This window comes from Lagopus muta, chromosome 23 (genome assembly GCF_023343835.1).
Source record: "Lagopus muta isolate bLagMut1 chromosome 23, bLagMut1 primary, whole genome shotgun sequence".
Lineage (NCBI taxonomy): Eukaryota > Metazoa > Chordata > Aves > Galliformes > Phasianidae > Lagopus > Lagopus muta.
In genome coordinates, this window is record NC_064455.1 from 2,786,865 (window position 1) to 2,810,834 (window position 23,970).

General features: G+C 48.1%; 1 protein-coding gene across 3 annotated transcripts; it reads right to left on the minus strand.

Annotated features, from left to right (window-relative positions):
* Positions 1-3,551: 3,551 nt before the first annotated feature.
* Positions 3,552-23,487, minus strand: CLIC4 (chloride intracellular channel 4). Of its 3 annotated transcripts, none has more exons than XM_048969178.1 (6): positions 23,314-23,487; positions 14,644-14,753; positions 10,032-10,157; positions 9,188-9,294; positions 8,227-8,408; positions 3,552-7,698 (listed from the first exon to the last, which is right to left on the minus strand). In XM_048969178.1, the coding sequence occupies exons 1-6, from the start codon at positions 23,383-23,385 to the stop codon at positions 7,534-7,536; spliced, it is 762 nt and encodes a 253-aa protein (XP_048825135.1). In that variant the 5' UTR covers positions 23,386-23,487; the 3' UTR covers positions 3,552-7,533. The 3 variants fall into 3 exon arrangements, with proteins under 3 accessions (XP_048825135.1, XP_048825137.1, XP_048825136.1); XM_048969180.1 differs by lacking the exon at positions 23,314-23,487 and adding an exon at positions 21,936-21,959; XM_048969179.1 differs by lacking the exon at positions 23,314-23,487 and adding an exon at positions 21,729-21,833.
* Positions 23,488-23,970: the final 483 nt, after the last annotated feature.

A 23,970-nucleotide genomic window follows, 5' to 3' on the forward strand; every position in this document is an offset into this window, starting at 1 on the left:
ATTGTGAAATCTCACCACTGGAGATGTTAACAGCCAAGATTTATGGCTTCTGTAGTTTCCCTTTAATGGCTTCAGCTGGGGAAGCGCTGGCGAAGGATGAAAGATGCTGGCACGGGATGGATGTCAGGAGAAGACTTCAAAGGCTCCCAACACACCGAGTCGCGCTGTGATACTCAGGATCCTTCTTAAACCCATCCAATACTCAGCAACCTCTCCCTCCTGAGCTCAGCCACAGACCCACAGCCCAGCAGCCGCAGCTCAGAGCTGAGCTCAGGGCAGGACTGACCCAGGAGCACGGTTCTTATTGCCTACAGAGCATCGCAGGCTGGTACCCTTCTCCTCTCCCCAGACATCCCCAAATCTTCCATGCTCTGCTCCCAGACTCTATGAAGCACCAACCAGCTCTGACAACGTGGTGATCCTTGCCCAGCAGTAAGAAGGATCCAAGGGCAGTGGAGCTGGTCTGGCACATGCTGTGGGGCATGTGGGGAATGCAGGGCAGGGGCCAGCAGCCACCCCATCCCACAGTGCAGCACTGCTCTCCTTGTGGATGTGGCACACAAGAATTCATTAGAGCAGCCTTGTCCCGTGGCAAATTTTCCTGCATGGTTGATTCCGGTTCTAAGTCCAGAAAACACTCTGAAAGGTGTTAAAACTCATTGCAGTGGGCTTAGAAGTGGGCTAGAACCCACGGCAATGGTTTTAGATGTGGGGCAGAACCCATCGCAGTAGGCTGAGAGATGGGGTAGAACCCGTTGCAATGGGTTAAAATGGGGTAGAGGCCAGAGGAACGGCGATGCCTGCGGTACGAGCTGCGGCACAGGGGATTCTTCAGCAAGTGGGAGCAGCAAGACAAAGAGCCACAGCCTCCCTGAAAACACCAACTGCAGGAACTCCCAGTCCCCGTAAGAAATATTGCCTGAGGAAATTAAAATTAAGAAGAGCTGAAGCAGCACACGTCTGCCTACACCTTAAGCCCACGCACACCAGCAGGAGCTGCAGTAACGCCCAGCGTTCTCCCACCCCGTGTCCCTGTGACCCACACGTTCATTTGTGATGCCAACCTGCACTCACACGGCCCTCCATGCTGTCCCCAAGCCCCAGATTCATGAGTCCAGCACTGCTCCATCATGCAGGGCTGCTTCAAACGCACCCAAAGTGCGAGCCCATGTTTATGCTTCAGCCCAACTCTCATGGAAAATCCCATCAGTGAGCCGTGGTGTTGGTAGGAAAGCAGAGAACAGAAGTGGCTGTGAGAAGGGCATGGACAGAAAAGGCCATTTCAAACAGCACAGCCTCCCAACTCTTCCCCATATTACTTCAATCAGACTCCTTAAAATAAGAATTCCATCTGCAGACCGACAGTCATCTCCCAGGTCCTGCCAAGCCCTTTGCCGTAGGCAAAGCGGTTGAGACGTCCCTTAGCATCAATTCTGTTTGTTTATTTATAAAGTTCACGTTTGATCTTTGTTTAGCAACCGTTTTCATCTCTCTGTCCAGTGGTAAGAACACAGCAGCTCTTCTCCTGACTCAAAAGAATCATGAGTTCTCTTTGCTGGCTCTGGAAACCCTCCAGCATCAGCTCTGAATGCAGCAAGACCGAGTGCATCCGGAGCAGCGTAGCACTGCTTACCTGCAGACCTTCCTTTTCCTCTCCCAGTTAAGACAGGCAGCTCTTTACTCTTCACATCTTTTCCTGCTGAGCACAGCAGATCACCCAAACCCAAGCACTTGGACATAAGTGCTCTAGGGGAATCCTGCTGTTGCAGAGAACAAACTGAAGTGAAGCCCTATGGCAGCAGCTCCCAGATGCCTGGGATTGCAACGTCAAACCACTGTGAACCATTCACCCTTTTCCAATACCATTTCCTGCTTTAGGTTGGATGAAAACTACCATCACCATCCCAGACCCAATGCCATCCTGGACCCATCACCATCCCAGACCCATCACCATTGACTCATTGCCAAGGACCCGCTGCCTTCCCAGACCCAATGCTGCCATGGACCCATCACCATCCCAAGCCTGTGACTCACAGAGCACTTTGGGAACCACTACAGTCAAACACAGCCCCAATCTGTGAGTCACTGCATCCGCCCTTTCTCCTGGAGACTTGGAGACTGCAAAGACATTCAGACACTCAGCTCATGCTCAGCCTTCCTTGTAACGAGTGTCCAAAAGCCCTCGGGCAACCACCTCCAACCAGTTCCCTTTCCATCCCACTCAACACAAAGGTTTGCCCGTTTTCCTTTCTCCTTCCATAGGAATCTCAGCTGCCCTCAGACAAGCTGCTTTATTCCTACACCAAGGAGGACCCTGCAGGGCTTCCTTGGCTTTTTTCAGCTGCATTTTGTTGGTTTGAAGAAATAACCAGAAAACTGTTTCTGGATTTTTCCATGCTGCAATTAATATTACTGAAGTGTTATGAAAACGGATCGGTTCCACCTCTTTGCCATAAAAGGTCACGCGAAACGTGTCACATGAAAGGTCTTAAAACAGTTTCCAGTGAAAAGCATGAAGGCCATCAGTTAATTGGAAGCAGCAAGTTATAATTAGACGGAATATTTAGCACTAACATCTTCTTCATAGCTCAACCCCATCCCCTCTCAGTGTGTAACATGAGGACCTTGTTCTCCCACCTCGTGCTCCATGTGGTTCTGTGTGCATGTGAGCAAACCCAAGGCCTGCAGATCTCACTGCAAAACCCTGCTCTGATCACAACCCCTGCTGTCAGCACATCCATACTGTGCCATAGGGATGGAATCCCACCAAGGGCTTAATGGCTCCACTTCCTTTGTGTGCCTTGCTTACCTGCACATGCTCTCACTCAATATGGCATCGCAGACTGTGGGCTCTGGGACGTCACCTGGATTCCACAGGTTTCCTTTCAAAAGGGAAAAAGTCAGACTTGAATGAACCTCAGATGCTCACAAGACAAGCGATGATGGGACGATGCTCCCAAGTTCCACCCCTGGCTGCTGGTCTCTGCTCCATGCACCCACCTACACCCAGACAGGGACACCCAGTGTTGACCACAACCAGCTCAGACATACCTACAAAGCACAAGGCAGTAAGGGCTGAAACGTGGGCTAAGAGCACTGAAAGTCACAGTCTGTGATGTCTGCAGACACGAATTCAGCTCTTGAGGCGGTGACTCGGGTGCAAGAAAGTTGGAAATAATACTGAAAATCCGTTACAATTGTCACGGCCATCAATTCTTCCAGTTTAACTTTGAAAATGTGGTATCCTGGAGAGCAACGAGACACATTTAAATTCTTAAGAGTTTCCCTGTAAGAATGTGGGAAACAGAGGGGGGGGCACAAATCTTCTCCAAGTTTCTGTAGGAGAATACTCAACTTGTCCTACTGCTCTGCTAAGAGGCACTGCAGCCAGCAGTAATGTGAGCAGCAGAGTGCATTCCACCTGAAGCAGCACTGAAAAAACAAAGATTGAGAGCTGAATCCACTCAGACCTTGCCCAGCAGTTCAGGGCACTGCATTCACGTCCCAGCTTACGCACACCACAAGTCCTCAATAACAACAGAAAGATCTGCTTGGTAGTGAAAATATAATTTTATTTTTAACAATAGCTGCCAGCAGTACACTGGGATATCTGTAAAAGATGTTCCAGAGAGTGAAGGACAGAAGCAAACTACAACAGATCGGATCAACTCTTCAAGTATTCCCCATGCCCTGTGCTGGGAGCCTCCATAACCCATCCTGCTCCGCTCCCCCCTCCCTCTATGAACACAGCATAAGTTAGTGGCACGGGTTCTGAGGCAGATTAAACATTTTGCACTGGGGATAAAGCTTTCTTCTGAAAAAAAAAAAGAGAAAAAAAAATGTTAATGGGATGCATTCAGATCGTACTCTGAGTGGCAAAGGGTGGAAAAAAACTGTTGACTGCACTTTGCCACTTTTTGTTCTCCACTGAGATAGGCATCAGCGGGTTTGGCGCAGGCATCTCCCATTTATTCATGTCTGTGCTCCTTTGATATGAAATGCTAATTTGCTACTTTAGCATAAAAACTCGATTACATCTCTCCTCTTATCATGGAACGACATGCAGCTCTCCATGGGTTCAGGCATGCCCGCCGCAGGAAAAAAAACCACCAATTTGATGGGAAAATGCAAACGTAGGAGAGCTGTGGCTGCGCCTGTCCACGAGGGCCATTGACACAGACCTGCAGGAGCTGCAGGCAGGCAGGAGAGCTGCAGGGAGCACAGAACCTTCCAGAAGCTCCCATGGCTCTCGGTCAACCCGCAGCTGGGGATGCATGGGGAATCTCTCAGAGAAGGAAAGTTTTGTTACGAGGAAAAGGAAAGAAAATCATGCGTGTACTCTCCTATGTTCTCCCACACAAAACCAGATGGGTTTTCTGTTCGGGGAACACAAGTCACCTGTTTTAATGGAAAATTCAGAGCGTTTCAGCTCGGGATTAGAGCAAGTTGCTCAGCGTGCTAATACATGCAGCCAGCTTGCAAACTGGAATGCCTACTTGAAAGGGTAACTGCTTCAGAAGGGGCTAGGAGCATCATTTTAAATTTAAACAGGGCTAGATTAATTGCTGTTTGATGAAATTAAAAATGCATTCAAAGATCAGATTGTAAACAAGTTGACAGAAGTCAAGAATTTACATAGTTATGAAAGGGTTTTTTTTTTTTGTTTTTTTTTTTTTAATTAATGTCGGGCTGCTGATTGGGGCCAGATGAAAGCGCTCTGCCCACACCAGACGCGAAGGCTTCGCACCACCCAGCGATGCACAGAGCTCACCTGGGGGAGAGCAGCGCTGTGCCCCACTGAGCTCTGCTGAAGCCACAAGGGGTTTATGGCCAGCTTCTGCCCCAGCACCACTCAGCTGTGCCTAAGGAGCCAAGAGGACACTGGGCCCTTCCACAGCTGTCACACATTCTGGAATGACCAACCTGGCACTTGCTTGAATTGAGTCCCCAAAAGAAAGGCTCCAATGCTCAATGCTGCAGTGTGAGGACATAAAGCATACATTCCTTGCAGCAAGAGCCTCAGCTTTGTTTACAAGCGTTCAGACAGCATCATTAAAACACTTCATGCTGAATATAGCGTATTGCAATGGTCTGAAGATTGCCTGGAAAGCAGGGAGAATATATTATCAGAATATATTATCATTACAAGGCAGCACGCTGCTGCTTGAGCAGGTTTGGCAGTTGTGTGCGTTGAGGTGCAGGCAGCACGCACAACAGCAGCTGCACAGAGCTGCTCCATGCTGACATGCATGCAGGTGTGCTGAGTGCAATGGCCTGCTGCTCTCAGAAAGAGCCTCAGACAGCACCAAGGGCCGACTGGGGCTTTAAAGGGGAGCTCAGAATGTAACAAACTGCTGGCATCCCTTCCTATTCTCTGTTTTGAAGGGTTAACCGTACGAGCAAGGAGCGCCACAACAACCTTTTCCAACTCTACATCAACACAAATGCTGTTATCTGACAAAAGAAGTCATCCCTTTTTCTACATCTCACACTGCAGCACAGACTGAACCCCTACAAAGGATCATTATGGCTGAGAAACTGCATTCGGGGTGAGAATGTGACATCAGAACACAACAACTAAGAAAGGGCGACAGTTAATTCTTCCCAACCAGGTCGCTCTGCAGGATTTTCTTTCTGTGCCTGAACACTCCTGTAATAAGTCACAGTAAGGTCTAAGTGTATCTATGGTTTTCTAGAAGGATGTGTAACAGGCCTTCTAATTGCCTTTACACTGCAGTTCTAGCTCTAGGAAGGCAGGACAAGGCACCACAAGCCACGTGTACAAATGCACATCTCTCACTCTACCTCTTCTACATCAAGCTAATGTCACGAGTAGATAAAGTAGCAAAAGCAGGATGCTTAGAAAAGTTGGGCTTACCAAAAATAATAGTGTATAAAAGTGTGAGGGCCTTTGTGTTATTGCAGAATGGCAAATATTCCAAGGACAACCGACCAGGAATAGCACTTTCCAGCTTTTGAAATCAGTTAAATACAAAAGTAGCTTTACAAAAAAATAGGCATGTAAGTCTAGTGTTCTTTGGAGTCGTTTATGGTGGTCTCTTAAAAATAACCGAGCCGTTTATTCCATGCACCAAAATCATTCATCTGAAACAAGAAAACTATTTCCCCACTTTAGAAATACTCAAAAATTGGTTCTTAAAAAAATTGCAGTGCTATTCCTCAGTGTTGCAGTAGAAAGATTAGGTATAGTAGTGCAACGATTATGATCATGCAAAGCTGCAATCCAGATGCACAGAAAGCAGTTCAGGTAAGTTTAGTGTACAGGACTGGATTCCACGCACCCTTTTTTACAGGAGTAACTAACAGATATCCTTTCAGATTAAAAAAAAGAAAAGGGAACGCTATAATTTAAGGCAAGTGTTATCTTTAAAGGTCACTTCAGCTTTCTTTAGGACAAACAGAACATCAAACAGCTTACAAAAGTTCCCAGAAAGACTCCGACTCGAAGGGCTCTCAGCGTTCAGTTTTGCATCGCCCATCATTGCACTGCTACCCACACGTACAGCAGCTGCTCATTGCTGATGTTGACACATTTTGCCTCTGACAGCAAAGATCTGTAAGTAAATATCACCAGAAAGACCTATACAAAATAAAGGCTCTGAACTACCAAAAAGAAAGCCACTTGAAATGCTTAAGGTGAACAGATGGCAAGCATCCAATTCTTTTGGTTTCGTGATGTTAAAAGGGCATCCTGACAGCTATATTCATGTGCTGCAACTCAGAATTTGGGATAAGTGTGAGCTGTCAACTGCTTTGCTGTTGTTTGATCTCACCACGTTCTTGAAGACACAACTAAATGTGAACTCTGCACCATGAGCTCCTGGCTGCAGTTCACAGGCCTGGACTCAAACTCCCTGATGTTCGAGGTCATTCAAATCCAAGCTTCACGTGTGAGTCCATTCTCAATAATTCCATGACTGTGATTTCAAATCCAAGAGAATCATAATATGTATATATATATATATATAAATCTATTTTAAAAGCATTGCCAAATAGTTCTCAAATGGCTTTTCTGGAGAGTAAGCTCCCTTCTATATGAAAACAGGATAGACCAACAGGTACAGCTCGATGTGTTGCACATGTGACAACTGTGTTACAGATCTTCTGGAAGAGCAATAAATTCCAAAATACATAAATATTCCTTGTACCATACAGAAAGACAGTATCCCAGACCAATTTGTAGATGGGGACCAAATGTTTGCAAATAAAAGGAATGGGGGCAAGAGAACTCTTCATACCGAAGAACCCAATACCCCACAACAATAGTAACATAACTGCATTAATAATACGACTTGCCATGAAAAGAGGTAAGGAAAAACAAGCCTACAATTAAATCTGCAAACTTTAGGTAATTACTGTACCTGGTCTATCCACCATAACTTTGAATAACTGCAAGTTCATGCAAAAAAAAAAAAAAAAAAGAAAAAAATTGCTATCTTATATGAAAAGAGCAGTCTGTTAGAAGCTTTGTTACGGAATACGCAAGAAGTCGTCTCTTTTTGCAAGTGCTGTTTACTTAGTGAGTCTCTTGGCTACATCACTGTAAGCTATTTCAATTTCCTTGTCTCCAGGACAGGTATTGGTGAACTCATCCCTGCTGTAAGCGTTGGTCAGGTATCTCCAAATCCCCGTCATTTCCTTGGGAATCTCAAAGTTGCGATATTTTTTGGCCACCACCTGGAACAGAAGGGTTTGGTTACGAACTGCCACGCTCCAAGCACTTCTCCATCCCTCCTCATTCTCTCGCTCTGTTGCTCTTCCAACACATTCTGCAGAACCCGTCCCTCTGGGATATGCCCGGACCCGACAGCACGCTGCCTCACACAGCCTTTAATTCTGTCCTCACCAAAGTAAACACTCCTGCACCCAGGCAGAAGCTTAATCTGTGGCTCCATCTGCAGTACAAAACGTACAAAGGTCACTGGAAGCAGTGAGAAGAGACCAAGCCGCGATTACACAGGTCCACCTCCCCTCCTGCACTTACTCTGCTGCCTCCCTTCCAGCTTTCCAGACTTTTCCCCCCCCAGTTGTTACTCCCTGATCGAGTGCAACCCCCAGTTGAGCTCCCTGCATTGTTAGTACCATTCTTTTCTGCTAATATTGCACTTAAAGGTGGGATCCTACACGTGAATGGAAGGAGTTGGACTCCAGCTTGCCCCAGCCCACAGTGTTTCCCCCTCACTCAACACCCTGCAGGCCATTTACCTTCACAATGTGCAGTTTGGGCAGCAGGTTGCAGTCTGCTAGTGTCATCTCATTGCCATCCAAAAACTTGCGGGTCGAAACTGCAATATCCTCCATGCTGTTTTCATCTATCTCGTCAGGGAGAGGAGAGTTCAGGTACTCATCCAATTTCTGGAGGGTTTTCAAGAGGCCACGTTCTAAGCCTACAGAGTTAAGGAAAGAGTTAAGGAAAAAGAAACAAACTACAGCAAGCAAATTCCAAAGCAAATTAATCTTCTGAACAGTGACACCTGATCTAAAATCCAAAATCCACATCACTGTGCTCCCCAGAACAGATGGCACAGTGAAGGACTGCTGGTCCTTGCACAAATTCTGTAGCAACACCACTGCTGCTGCTGACTTGGAATTCACTTGTGGTGACTTGGAACACTGAAACAGAACTGGAATCCCTTTAAACACCACACAGATGCATGTTATCTAAAAGTTGGTTTACATATGAGCTTGCAGCACTTTAAAATTGCTCTAAGAATGTTTATTTTTGGTTTAAAAAGTGGCTTATGTCAGTTTCTTAAGACGTTTCCTAACTGGCTTAAAGTAATTAGCATTAAGCTAAGCTATTCGTTTAAACATAATCTCTTTAATGTCACATGCTCAGCTCCAAGGCAGAACTGAGCAAGAAGACGTGGAGGTTCTGCACACACAGCAGCAGAGGGCAGCAGAACCCACAGAAACAAAAAGCATTTCTCAGCAAGAGAAACACAGCTATTTGCCACCCTGACATCCACACACACCACAACACACCCCTTTATTGCCAGGGCAGAATGGTGGAATGCTGGAATACTTCTGTGTCAAACTCACTGTTTCCTCCTCGTCTTCTGCAGCAGCTGTTTTTCAACTCAACGCAATGCAAAGATTGCATGGGTTGTAAATAACACTGAGTGAACAATGCAATGTGTGCACAGTGCTGACTGCAGGGACTTACCTTCGTTAGCCTCGGGTCTGGAATTTTTGATAAATGCAGAAAATTTGGCAAAAATATCCATTCCAGCAGTGTAGGACTCAGGGTGCTTTGGAGAAAGTTTCAGGTATCTAGAAAGCAAAAATCAGAATGATGGTCACCATGTGTCAGCTGGTAGGAAATGGCATTTTGTAAGAAACAGCCCATTTCCATCAAGGTAAAGTTTTAAACCCAACATCTCAGAGGCAAACAAAAGCACACTGCTGCTTTCTGAACCAAGCATTTGCCTCGAGCAGCGTTTGAAACAACCCAAGGCAACAAGAAAAGGCTCCTTCAGCAGAGCTGTGACACAACGGAGCAAAGAGGCAAAGAATGGAACTCCTGCCTGCTTTCTGTTTGCAGGAGATTCTTCTCAAGCTCACATTCTATAGCCCCAGAAAATCACGGGCTCCAGATCCTTTAATAGAGGAGAAAGGCCTCCACACTAAAGGCAGTGCCTGCACTTTGCCACTGGCTGTAGTTTAGGACCCACACGTTTCACACTCTTGTGCTGTATAATCTCATGAGCTCAAAAAGTGCTCAGTGTCTTCAGTTTCCAAATACTGAGCATTCCTACCTCTGGGACTCGCTGTCATGTCCAATATAAAGAAATCGGATGTTAGGAAATTACTTTGCATTTGCATTTTGTAATCATCAGTTCTGTGTGATCATCCACAGTCCATCTGCTGACGAGTAAAAGAACTCCAAACTATTCCCAAAGCCTAATCTTCAATGTATGGATGCTAAAGAAGTTCCTAATTAGTGCAGGGAATCCCTCTGAGGCCATTCCATCTAATTTAAGGTGACACATTCTCATTTGAACACTTACTTTGGCGGGGCCAAAACTTCTTCCAGGAACTCTTCAATCTTGTTCACGTCTGTTTTCACTTCACCATTGTAAGTTATAAAGGGTGGATGAGTGCCTGGAGCCAAATTCTGAAGGTCTGCTGGTTTTCTGGGATGAAATACAAAGGAATACAGAAATAAGAATGGATTAGAAAAAAGGCTGGATGTTGTGTTGAGGGACGTGGTTTAGTGGGAGCTGTTGGGAATAGGTGAATGGTTGGACTGGATGAGCTTTGAGGTCTTTTCCAACCTTGGTGATTCTCTGATTCTATGATTCTAAGCTTGGGGCATCCACGACCCCACCTTTCCATGCTGCAATCCAACAGCACTGCTGGAGGTTCCCAACTTCTTGGCAGTTCAGAAAACACATCACTATTTTTCTTTGCAAAAGCAACCCTACATCTCGATTGATGTTTGATGTTTTCTTACCAACAACTCATTTCAAGTGCTTAAGAAAAGCCACTTCCTTCCTACTTTTTGGATGTTTTTTTTTCTCTCCTCAAGCCAATGGTACAACGTTGGACATGCTGGCACAGGGAGATACACAGCACTACACCCCCAACATGCTTTCTCTTTTCCAAGATCTGGACTACAGAGTTTATATATAGCGTAATCTGCAGGCAGAGATAATCCCCCCCACTCTGCACAGAGCTCCTGTGCAAACAACCAAACCTGAAAGAGCCCTGTGTAAGAATGAGCTGCATGCAAAGCTTCTGCACAAGGTGATTTTTAAATATCGTGTTTAAAAACGACACATCTGAAGCTTCCTCCAGCAAAAACATGTATGATTTACACATCATACCAGCACAGAGGGATGTATGCTGGATGATACCATGCCTTGACCCATGGGAAACAGAGAACCAAGCTTTGAACGCTTGCTGGTTTTGCTGATGTCTCTTGCTGCTGGAAGGTTTGCTCCCAGCTCCTGTTGTACCAACCCCAGCCAAACAAAGGCTCTCTGCTCCATAAGGAATTGGCTTCTCCTTCCTGCAGTGGGGCTGGAGAGGGAAGCAGGCTGGTAACAAAGGAGGTCAGCCTGAGAAAGCAGAGCTTTTGGGGACAGCACTCAAACGCTGTTAAGCAGCACAGCAACAGGTCTGCTCTGGAAATGCAGCTTTTCTTACAAGATTAAGGTCTCCTGCCACAATTTTCCCCTCCTGCCCACTGCAAGGAGGCAGCAATGGAACACGGTGTCACGGAGTACGTAAGGCAGGGCTGAGCACTTGGCTGTATGTGTAAAAACTGAATAAGAAAAAGGATTTTCATTCTTAAGACCATTAAATCCCCTGCTTTCAGCCAGGTGGCAGAAGTCAGATGTTAATACAAGGAATTAACCATTTTCAGTCAATTTTTAAGCTTCCACAAAGCACGAATTTTCACTGCCCTCTTACTTTTAGGATTTGAGGTTTGCCATCGGTGAAAGCATTAACTTTAGCTGAACACTTCATTTAAATACATTAAATATCTCTGTAACCCACAACAATTAGAGGAAGTCATTGTGGCTCACTTCCAGTTCTGCATTTTGCCTAGATAACATTCCTCACAGAGGATGTCATGTTGAAAACCAACACAGGAGGACCACCAGATTTACAGCAACACTACGACAAAACAATACCTAACTCCAGAAACAATAAACTAACCCAAAGCTCATTTTCCAAAGAACCAGAGTGCATATCCCAAGGGCTGGTATGTCGTGAGCCCCATGCAGCACCCCATATGGACTGTGTGCAGCTTTCAAAGAAAGCACAGGTTAACAAAGCACAGCCCACAGCGCTGGGTTTGACTCCCCACTTTGGGTTTGACTCCCCAGCAGACATGCAACAAACCCTGGCTTACTGCAGTGTGAAGGATCACCCTTGAAATCTAAGGGAAAGCGCAATCTCCCTTAGCAGCCAAACATGAATGAAGAATATTATAGTGATGTTCACTTCAGAGATGAAATTGGGCTGTTAAAAAAGCATTCTCTACCCACTCAAAGCAATGCCATGGCAGACAGCACCCACCCCAAAGCTTGCAGTGATGTTTGAGGTAGGAGCACAGGCTTAGACACCCAGCTATCACTAGCTAACTACATGGGCAAACTCCTTAGCATCACTGTTTGGTTACAGAACAGCCACAAGCAGGCTGTGCCTTTGCCACAAACCAGAACAGCACTCATTGTTTCAATAATTCCTTGAAGATCAGGCAAAAGCCAGCCCCACATATGACACAATCAGAGAATTGTCTGAGTTGGAAAGGTCCCTTAAGGGTCAGCAGGTCCAACTCCCACGTGATGCACACTGATGTCCAACTCTACTGTGATTTATAACTATGGCAGTACTGAAATGAGAGCCCAAAGAGCAACGTGAAGAGAGCACCAGCAGGAAACAAACCCAAACCCAATGCTGCCACCAGTTCCTAAGCAGCATTTCACGCTGCTGAAGGTGCACTCAGCCCTGGGCAGTCTTTTATATTGACTTATCTCTTTATTTAATCTTCATCTGCCAACTAAAAATGACACAATCAAGACGTTTAAAATAGGATTTCGAAACCCAACTGAATGCAGCCCGGCCCTGAGTGCTGCTACAAGCCCAACAATGCTCTCAGGCTGATTTATGTACTGTAACTCTGCTCGTCAGCAGCACAAATCAGATGAAATGCTGCTTCTGTGAAGGGAAAGAATAAAGGCTCTGTCTGAGCACACGGAGGGAAGAAACGCGTTATTTCTTCGACAGAGCTGCACTTCCCACTTTGTTTGCCCATGTGCCCATGTTGTGTCCTCACAGGAGGACTGAGGGCTGCAAAATGTTCTCTGTGAGTGCAGTGCGATGCTCAGTGCAAGTATGGAGGGGAAAAGTACATGTCACCAAGTCAATGAACCCAGACTCATTTTTTCCAGCATCCCAAGTTGTTGACTTGTGAGCTGTTACATCCAGCCCTGACCTTTGGAGCTGCACAGAGCTGCTTTTACCCTTGAGCAGAAGTCACACTGAGGCTGAAGCATGCTCTGCAAGGGAACGCTGCCTTCTGGCTAGCCAAACAAATTCAGATGCAAAAAGCACACTGCTATCCATTACTCAAGTTTGCTTTCCTATAACAGGATAAAAAAAACCACCACAGTAATTAGCTTGAACAATGGATTTGTGAAATCAGTTTCCTGTGACAACATTGGAAGTGCTAAAGCAGATCCAGCACATATCACATTCTGGTAATGCTAACAGGGGACAAACCACCATAAAACATTTCCACTCGAGCAGCTGGCATTCTGCAATGCACTGCAATGGGGTACGAAACCATGCAGAACAGTTCTGTTTGTCTCTCCCTCTTCCAAAGCTTTATTAAAGTTTACATCACCCTCTATTCAAACCTGAACCAGCCTCAGTGCTCCATCCTTCACCAGAAGATGTTCAGTGTGCAACAAAATACAGAGCTCATCTGACCTATTCCTGCACTCGTTCTGTGCTTTCCCCATCCAACCATTATTACATCTGCAGTAATACCCCACGTTGGCCAGAGAGCATCTTAAAGCTGCAAACAATGGACAAAAGCTGCTCTTTTTTATCCTCTGTTGGAGTGGTCTGCCTCAGCCTTATGGCAGAGAATTAGGTAATACTGGTAACTGAAAACCAGCATTGTCAGAGTCCAAACGGAGGGGGAGAGTGGAGGATGGTTTGCTTTCGCTTCAAGAAATAAAGCAAGTCAGTCCCTTCAAACCAGATTAAAAGAAGAGAGCAACAGAAGAAGAGAGAGAAAAGAAGAGAGTCCAACAGGATTCACACATCTTACACTCAGTTCTTCGGAGAATGCTGCATTCCTATTGGCTTTATTTCCAAGAATAAGCTTTGTGTGCACAAGCAGTTTTTTCTCTCCAGAGAGTTCAGACCCTGACGTCACACTGGTGCTGTGCTGTTCCCACCAGAGAGGAGCAGATCTCTGCTGAATGGGGCATTACTACTTCTAATAAAATACACCCAACCTCAGTAAACTGAGATTCCTCCATTTCCATCTCTCCCCTCTCACCCATTCAGGTATTCCTCCCATGGATACAGGAGTTACAGCTCAGGTGACATGCAGCACTGTGCCATTCCTATATTCCCACTGCACGATAACCAACCTCACCTTAACATCCTTAAAGAGAAGGGTGGCTGCATGTTATTATTTGTGACAGTTATCCAGCATCCATTGGCTACTGGATCAAAGTTGCAACCTGCAATGCTCTGCTTGCAGAGACCCCACGATACTGATCAGCTTTGCAGGAGAACAGAGGAAGTTTTTCAGCCAGAGGTGGTGAGGCACTGGCACAGGTTGCCCAAGGAGGCTGTGGATCCCCATCCCTGGAGGCATTCAAGGCCAGGCTGGATGTGGCTCTGGGCAGCCTGGGCTGCTGGTTGGTGACCCTGCACATAGCAGGGGGTTGAAAGCATTCTATGACTCTATGACTATGATGTAATTGTAGACACTAACATTTACACCATGGTTGTTGCTTAGTATTTCTAAGGATTATATATATATATATAAATATATATATAATGTTTCAGCAAATAAGCCATGCAAGACTCAGAAGCCCCATGCAAACACTGTACTCTTGCTCCTGAGATGCACCAAGCATTCCTTACCTCTTCAGGTCAACTGTTGTGACACTGAACACCACTCCCTTCAGCCAAAGGATCATGAAGAGCCTCTGTGAGAAAGGGCAGTTTCCTATGCTTTCCCCATCGCTGCCAGCCTGTAGGAGAGAGCACAGATCACAGCTGTTAGAAGGTGCCACATACACAGGTACTCAAAGCTCTTCATGTAGAGGCAGACTCAGCAGCAAATCATGGACATTGCTACCTGCACATCATTTGCTCTCCCACAGAGCAGAGCACACAGCAGGAATGTTCCCAATGCACTGAACAGACCACTCAAAGGTATCCCTATGCAACACACAAAGACAAGCACCCTCAGAGCATAGAACACACTTCACATATTGGGGCTCTGTTATTTTATTTGTACGTTTTCCTCTTGGATCTTCCCACCACGCTGTTTTGGTAGCAGATATACCTACGACTGCAGTGCAATTCACCCCGAGCAGCCACACATTCAACAGCAGTTTCCCAACATCGTTTGTTGGATTGATTCCTTCGTCTTCCCCCAGGCACAGTAATTAATTACAGCCATCTTCCAGTCCATTGCTCATCTCACTGCATGGCACTGCAGCGAGCCAACTGCAAGCAGCAGCTCCAAACCTTGGCTGTACCAACGGCTGTTACAAGGAAGAACAGAGCTGTGCACTCTGGAACTTTGCTGCTCATATTCCAAAGACATTTTTTAATAGGAAACTTATCAACAAATGCTGCCACAAGAAAGGTTATTGTATAACAGCAGTGAGCAACCCCAGGGCAGCCAGCCATGGCACACATCCCATCGCTGCCCTGACAGTGCAGCGTGTAGAGCTGAGCTGGAAAATCTGAGTTTTCAGTGGGATGGAAGCAGACACTGGAAACCTTGAGTCCTGTTGTAAAGTCTGAGCCCTGGTTCAGGAGTTGAGGCTGCTGTATATAAAAAAAAAAACCTCCAGGATTTTGTGTATTATTATCAGAACGCTTCCAAGAATGATTTCAATCAACCTGGGCTTTAGACATGTGCTGATTCCTCCTCTGCTGCTGTCATTGGACTGTGCTGTAGGACACACTGACTGCCCTCCTCTGACACAGTGCACCAAACAATGATGTGAAATGCAGGGCAGATGACTGGAAGGGCTGAAAGCCTGGGCACTGACTGGTGGAGATCCATTTAAACAGGAGCACAGTAAGGTTTGGGCACTCACCAAAGGAATAGCTTTTTCTCCAGCTCTCTGCCAGTTCCCAGCCACTGAGAGGGGCCCCAGTGGGGAGAGCACAGACTGTGCAAGTGTCAGAGTGAGCAGCAGCACTTCCAAAGGGCAGGGAAAGAAGAAAGCTTTTCATCCAAAGTGTCTCAAAAAGATCCTTTACCTTTAAAAATCCAATGCCTTTCAGCAGGGAAGTTGCCACCAGAACAGGAGGATTCAAACCAATTTCTGCCGCCCTCAATTCGTGCTTTGTTGTGGATGATGTACAGCCCTTTTTCTTCAAACCTTTGCCACTAATGAACTAATGAAGAAGGAAAGTTGCTGGGTTTTGTGCTTGCTTTTTGCTTTGCATACATCACAAACTGGTGAGAAAGAACAGCCAGCCTGGGCACTCAGCTCAACGCACAGCTTTCTGCTGTGCATGCAACCACTAAGGATGGGAGCTGCTGCACAACAAGTGCATTCCTGCTTCCACCATCTATATACCTATCTCTATGTATATATATTACTTCCCAGACTAATTTGCACTGTGAAGCAGAAATGATTCTATGATACAGAACCTATCTCAGCCTTCAATTGTGAGCAAGCACGACGCCAGGCTCAGCCCACAGTTCCACCCTTAAGGACACAGAGCTCTGCTCAGTCATCTTTAATTCAGCACTTCTGACACCGAAGCCAGGCAGCAGAGCTAGCTAATACAACACATGCTGCCGAGGTCTCATCTCACCTGCACCCATGTCTTCTTTATCACCACAGGATTGTATTATTTCCAGGGGAAGATGGAAGGATCACAGCTGAAATAAAGCACTCTCCAATGCAAGGAGCGCTGCGGTTCGTTGTGCTACAAACGAAGTCTTGGGCCATCTGGAACCCAAAGCAAAATTGGGTTTGGGAACAAAAAACAGTTGGGACTTTATGGCACAGCCCATTTTCCTAAGCCAATCCCAAGGCAATTCCAATGAGGACCAAAAAAAAGTCAAACACATTTATGCCATAATACAACAACTTGTACTGAAACTTGTCTTCTCTCCCAGCGTGAGCATAATATTCAAAACGACCAAGCAATTTGACAGCATCTACTTCTGTTTGAGCATTATGGGCTGCTTAGATTGCTTGAATCAGGAAAAAAAAAAGGATTACAGCCCACCAACCAACAGCAACTTTAACAAAACAAAATACATTTCCAAAGCTGCAACTGAACAGCTTAACGAAGCACAGACTTTTCTATCTGTATTCAAAGGGTTGTCCCACTTCTGCTCCAAAAAGTCCCAAGTTATTCTGAGCACATACTGGAAAAGGAATGCGGTCAGAACGCCAAGAAACTTCTGGCTTCAATGCTCTTGAGGCAAGGGATTCTGCTTTGTAAGTGCTTGCCCAAGAGGCCCGTTCCTATCTTCCTGCATTGGATGCAGCAGGAGCTGCTGCTCAGACCTCCATGCTGTGTCACTGGGAGCAGCACCGTGCTGCCAAGGCACTGCATTGCTGCCTGGGACATGCATGGACTTCTGCAGGGCGATGGGCTGCTCGATGTCTCTGCAAGAGCCGCTCAAGAGCCATTTTCTTCACTGCAATAGATGGAAGTTCAAGCAAACAGACTAAAAAATACTTAATAATAAAAGATCAGGTCTTGAATTCAGCAATCTGTATCTCAGGTTAACTAAGAAAATACTCTGCTGGGAAGATGACATGAGAAAAGCAGCACGATGTGCGCCCACGGCCCCAAAGAGCAGATAACAATCGCTCCTGCATGCTTCACAAGCAGTGAGCTCATCCGAAAAATAAGCAAATAATCCCATACGGAGCAGTGTTTTAAAAGGAAACTGTTTGTGGGGGAATAACAAAGTGATCCAAGCGAAAAACACACAGCAGCTCAACGCCCAGGGGTGGAAATGCAGAGAGGAGCGGTCCAGCGTTCCCCACATAGCACAGAGAACAGCCCAGCAGTATCAGCCTCAATCCTTCCAGCTCAGCTCCGGCCTTTATCTCACCAAGCTGGATAAACAGAATTCCGTGCTGCTTGCAGGGCAAGGCTTGCAGATAAGATGTGCAGGAGGAGGGGTGGGCAGGCAGCACCTGGGGCAGAGCAGTGGGACAGCACAAGGGATCCCCATACGAGCTGCACCGAGGAGCACAACCCCTCTCTTCAACCTCTCTATGGGAACCTAAAGCTCGGTAGCACTCCACCAGGTTAGCTGTGCTCGTACCTGGAACCATCTGCCAATACAAAAGACTGCGATGATTAATTTGTGGTTTCCACACGACGATCGTCACCCACCCCACCCAGGGGAAGAACAACCCAAGGCTCCTGGTGAGCTGCGTCATCGGCACTTGGTTTCTCACCAATTCCCACGTCAGCCAACATCCACGTCAACCCCCCGAGCATTTCAGAATGAATGAATGAGCCGACGGAGCTCCCTGCGAGGCCCACAGCTCTGACAGCACACCGCAAACCGAAACGTCTCTCAGCCCATGCAAACTCAATCACTGCTGTGTCACACAGTTGACTCGCAGAGCAGCGACCATTTTAGGATGAGGCTGTATTCAGCCTTGTGATGCCACTCCTATCCTAATCATTAGCAGTTTTGTCTTGGGCGGCTTTGTGCAGCTCTTACCGCTACCTGATTTTTAGCACAGAGCTTTTTTGGGGGGAAAAAAAGCTGTGGGATTTTCAGGATGTATGAAAGTAACTTTGTGATTCAGTAGTAATTCATAAAGTGCTTCATGATCTTGGGAGAAAAGACATTATGCCATGGTCATCCTTTGTGAGAATCAGTTCAAAACGTGCATTAAATACTGTCTATTGCTTTCTTCAGTGGAGAAATCAGCTTGATGGCATGAATACAACAACGTGGGGTTATCAGACACAGCCCACACGTGAGCTTCTCCTGATCTGACGTAGGAGAAATAAGCAAGCTCACCTTTTCCACCCCTTTTCAATACGTTTAACAAAGTGACTCAGCTGTAACAAACCCAGATAAGGACAAACGTGTCCAAATCCACTGAAATTTGCTATGACACATCCCTGCAATATTAAGTAGGAAACTGCCAATTAGGCTGTTAAGTCTTCAGCACTACAGGTTTCTCTATAGAAAATCCATCACCAGGGAGTTCCGACGTGTGAAAGCAGCAACACAGCTAAAAACCAACTGCCAGAAAACCAAACCAGAGAGAAAACATCCACAGCCATGGAAGAGAACTGCCTAGCAATGAAAACATTGCTCAAATTCTCAAAACTCACTGAAGCAGAGCTGCACTTCTGAACGGTACCCCCTGCTAACAGGGCACTCCAATGCTCCAGCAAGGAGAAAACATCGTCTCAGGCCGAAACAGGAGTTGGAATCTGGATTCTGGAGCTGCTAAAGCATGAAGGTTTGCAGGGAGGCTTGCTTGCTGTTGCTTCTGGTCCCAGCGCCATCCATGAGTGCACATCCCTCAGCACCAGGATCCCAGATCCCCGTTTGCAGAGCAGAGCTTCCTCCTCCAGGTTGCTGCCTCACCTCATTAGGATCCAGCACAGCGTGTCACACCGGGGCAGCTAAAACATCATTCGAAGGATTACAGCAACCCACTTTGCTTTCTTTCACTTTATTTTTAGACAAAACCACGCAAAAAAAAAATAAATCTATTTCCTTCATTTAAAAATAGCAGCCCTCCAAAGCACAGACCAAAGTCTAGCCAAAATAGTCATTCTTGAACGGAGCCAAAAAGCTCTGAAGGCGATCCAGTAGCGCTGACTGATCTCATTAGCTCTTCCCATGAAAACACACAGATATGACTTCACTCCTGGATTACACTCCTATATTTAGTTTATACCTAATATGGACATTCAGGGCACAGAACGCAGTCATTTCCTCTCCTCGCACAGAGCTCCTTGCCCTTTGTCTGGCCAACAATACGAGGAATCAGGCTGAACTCCTGGAGAACTCGCACACAAAGAAGGCTGTAATTAATAGCAGCTTAGCTTATGCTTTTAACTTCTGCATAAACAAACACTGCATTCTCAGCTCTAAAAATCAGACCGGGTTGGACCTGAGCTGGAAAAAAATAATAAGAAATCAAAACAAGCTTCAAGAAATTAACCATTATCTTCTAGAGGAAAAGAACAACATTCCGAGTAAAGAATTTTTACAGCCCTTGACGTCAAGGTCCTGTTCAAGCTCCTATGGAGACAAAGTGGTTCTGTTTGGGGGTGTTTTAACTGTTAAGTGTTGGTGCAGAAGAGTGCAGGCCTGGTGTTGCTGCATTGCACAGAATGGTTTGTGTGAGAGAGACCAAATGCACACATTGGAGAGATTGGAGCCCCCAGATCTCTTCTCTTTTTCTAACATGCACTGCAGTTTGTGCTTGCAACCCCCAGGTGCGAAGTCCACCAGAGCCCTGCTTGCTGTTCAGCTGAAAGTCCAATGAACTCCTTGGCTGGGCTCCCAGAGACAACGCAGCACTCAGAATCCATGAGCTGGTGGTGAAAGAGCTGCAGAGCCACGGCTCTGTGCCCACCCACAGCCCCTCCGCCACACCAGGCTGCGCCCAGTGCAGACAGGAGGGGTTACCGCACCTCCACGCAGCCATTCCTCACCTCTTTACCTCCATCTTCAGCTCCCAACAGGCCAGCTCTTTTAAGAGGATTCTCATGCTCAGTTATTTCCACTCAGTCACCAGCAGCCCCTCTCCCCTCGAGCCCACAGGTGTGGAGCTGCATCCCTCACCATGGCACCGGAGCTTCCAGCCCAGCACAGGGATACCCCAATGGCCACGCAGCAGGGATGCAGGCACACAGCAAAGCACTCACTGGACAGGCTGAGATGTTCTCAGGTGCTGAAGCTGTTGCATTAAAACCTCCAAAAGGCGATCTTGTGCATAGGGAAGAGCCTCACCTAACAGGATTATCAAGCAACAGGTCTGCCCCTGACAGCAGCACTGCTGGGAAGCGATGCTGTGCCTCCAGCTTTGCTGCTTCCTCCTGTTGATGAGCTGTAATTCAGATAAAGCACACGTTGGTGCGCATCCCCCTCTGCCACGAGCTCAGTGTGAACAGGACTACATCCCACAAAGATCTCACCTGCCAAATGCCCATGTGGTTCACAAGTGCTGGCACTTTGTGAAGGATATTTATTAAATGTGAATTCACAGCTGTTTTCTACAGAGCAAACTATCTGGTTTTCAAAGCAGGTGCCCAATTTCTCAACGGCGCCCCATAGAAAGCTGCCAGATACCCAAGGTCTAATTAATTGACGAGTACGCACATGCTGCATGGGTGAAGATGGGGTATTCCTTAGCCATCACCTACATCTACTACATCCCAGTGCCTCCTGCCAGCAGACAGACGACCACAGACTTCCTGTTGGTTGGGTTTTCCTTCTCACACACCTGCTGTCACCTTGCTATTACCAGCACTGATCCCTCCCTGCCCTCTGGGATGCCGAAGGCCGCGCTGCGGGCAGCTCCCATCCCCACCTCCTTTGTATACAGGCTCCGTCCTGTGGTTTCCACAGATGAGTTGTCCTGTTTGACCAAAGCAATCGGGCACGCTTTTTATTTACAGTGAAAATCCACCTTTGATTTCCTAAATTGCAATTGGAAGTGAGCTGTGTGCGTTATATTCAGATCATAACGCCTGAGTTTGTGGCAATGTGGTGTTCGCTGCTCTGCAATGCCACCAGGGCATATCATCAAGCCTCCCCATTAATAATACATGCACACATACGAAGAAACAAAATGAAATCCAACACATCACTGGGTTCCCCTACCAGCTCTCAGAGGAAAGACTTGAAAAATATCTGCGCTTAGTTTTAAAGGGGCCGCAGGCAGCCCCATGGAACAGCTCCTCGTGAGCCTAAGGAACACTTTATTACCTCCATCCCAGCACCATAGCAGAAAGTGTTTCCTTACCTCAGTCCCCTTCTTATGCACGTCCTCCATCACAGCCTATGAAAACACCACTTACAACAGACAGCCCAAAGGTGCTGCGAGCATCAAGCAGCCCCATACACCCACGACTGAAGGCTCACAGTGTGCCCACCCCACAGGGTTAACAACATGCAACCCCCACACCTTGGGCACGAAGCCAAGCTCCCCCTGCTCCACAGTTCTGCTCACCCAGCTTTAACCATCGCCTGCTGCCATCTCCTCTGCTCAGGTCACGCAGTTGCTGCCCTTCTTCAGCTGCAGACATTTGGCACAGATTTCTCCCCTTGGTCACAAAGTCCTTCTGCTGCCCCATTGGAACAGCTGCTGGCTGACAGTGCTGGGGCAGAACCGAGAGCCCACATGCTGTGCAACGCAGAGAACTTCAAACAAACCCTTTCTAACTCTTGCTCAGTAACTGCAGGCTCTGCCAGACTGCTCCCGGAACCAGCAGAAAGCTGTGAAACACAGACGCTGCGCTTCCCATTGACAGCAAGAGATTAAACCAAAATCTAGCGCTCCTCAAGGAAGACACTGTGAGCGCCTTTCATTACTCTGCCTGCATTTGCATGGAGGGATGAGCTTGGCAAAGACGGACAGCAAACAAAAACCACTGCTGCCATAAGGCTGAACAGCATCAGTGCGGCGTGGGACAGCAGCAACGCCCAGCAACAACTGCCGGGGCGGCTTTGGGGTGGAGGTGTTCTTCCTCTGCAGGATTTTCCAGGGAAACAACCCTTACCTGAAGAGCACGAAGGCCAACAAATCCAAATGCTTCCTAACCTGAACCTTGTCCCGAAGGCAGGCAGCTCACAGCGCTGCAGAAAGGCTTCCTCCAGGGAGATGGCATGGGCCGGTCCTGCTGAGCGCAGCCCTCATACACCCTTGCTGGTAAAGTTTCAGCCAAAGGTGACAGAAACGTTCCCTGCTTTTTCCTTTTCATAGACACCAACATCTCTGCTGGTCCAACACCGAGCAGAATCCAGGATTTTTTTTGCTTAAAAAGTGATTTTGCTTTCTTTCACACATGAAACACCCCTCGCACAGCAAACTCACAGCCCGAAAAGGGCAACACCCGACCCGCTGAGGATCCCATCCACCCAGCAGAGCTCCCATTCAGCGGCTCCTCGCTGCAGGTCCCGGCGGTGACGGCACCGTTCGGAAAGTTCAACGCGAGCACCGAGGCGCTTTGTTTCTGGGGCGGCTCTATTCAAAGCAGCCCGGAGCAGAAAGCACGCGGGCACCGGAACGGAGACGGAACGGAACAGCGGATCGGCACCGCCGCGCCCCGCAGGACGGGAAGCGTCGCGTTACTTCGGGTTCCGACGGCCGACGGGGCCGATAGGAGCGACGGGGCCGCCCGCCTCGCCCCGCCCATCCCGGCCCTTTGTGCGCGGCCGCCCCGCGCGGCGCCACGGGCGTCACCCGCCGCCGCCCCGCGCTCCCGCGGCGCTCCCGGCGCGCAGCCCAGGACGGGGAACGGCGGCTGGGGGCGGGAGGAGCGCGGCGGGGAGAGCGAGCGAGCGGGCGGCCAACGGCCGGAGCGCCCCGAGCCGCGCCCGGACCGTACCTTAACGAAGAGCTCGATGACGGGCTCCTTATCGCCTTCCTTCAGCCCATTGACCGGCACGGACAGCGCCATGCTGCAACCGTCGCCGCCTCTCGCCTCGCCCGCTGCCGCCGCCGGGACGGGACCGCCGCCGTTCGCCTCGCCCGCGCCGCGCGACTGCTGCCCGCCCCGCCCCGCGCTACAACGCACAGCGCCCCGGGGCCGGGAATGGAGGCGGAGCCAGAGCAGGGGGCGTGACCTGATTGGAGGCGGTCACAGAAAGGAGGCGGAGACAACGGTGTGGGAGCGCGGTTGAACTCGGAGGCGGTTAGCGCTGAAGCGGGCGGGGCTAATGGCGAAGTGGGCGGGGACAATGCGAAGGTAGGCGTGGCTAACGCGAATGTAGGCGGGGCCTCTGTGTTACGGGCGGGGCTGGCCGACGATGTGGGCGGGGCTAACGTTGGTGTGGGCGGGGCTCAAGGGTCTGGGCGGGGGCAGCGCTCGGGGCGCCTCGGTGGGCGCGGGCGGCTGAGATCATCGCTGGGTTTGGCTGTGTGCGCGCAGCGGGCGGGGGGAGAGCGAGGGGCGGGGAGGCGAGCTTCAGCCTAGTTTCTGCCGAGCTATTGAGGCCAAGGGCTGAGGAGCCGGGCAGAAAAAGCGCAGGAGATTTGGGAGGAG

Coding starts and splice junctions, on each gene's coding strand:
- CLIC4 (XM_048969178.1), bottom strand. CDS start 23,385: ATGGCGCTGTCCGTGCCGGTCAATGGGCTGAAGGAAGGCGATAAGGAG. Junction 10,158..14,643: donor ACAACAGTTGACCTGAAGAG/GTAAGGAATGCT, acceptor ATTTCATCCCAG/AAAACCAGCAGACCTTCAGA. Junction 7,699..8,226: donor CCAAACTGCACATTGTGAAG/GTAAATGGCCTG, acceptor CTTCTGTTCCAG/GTGGTGGCCAAAAAATATCG.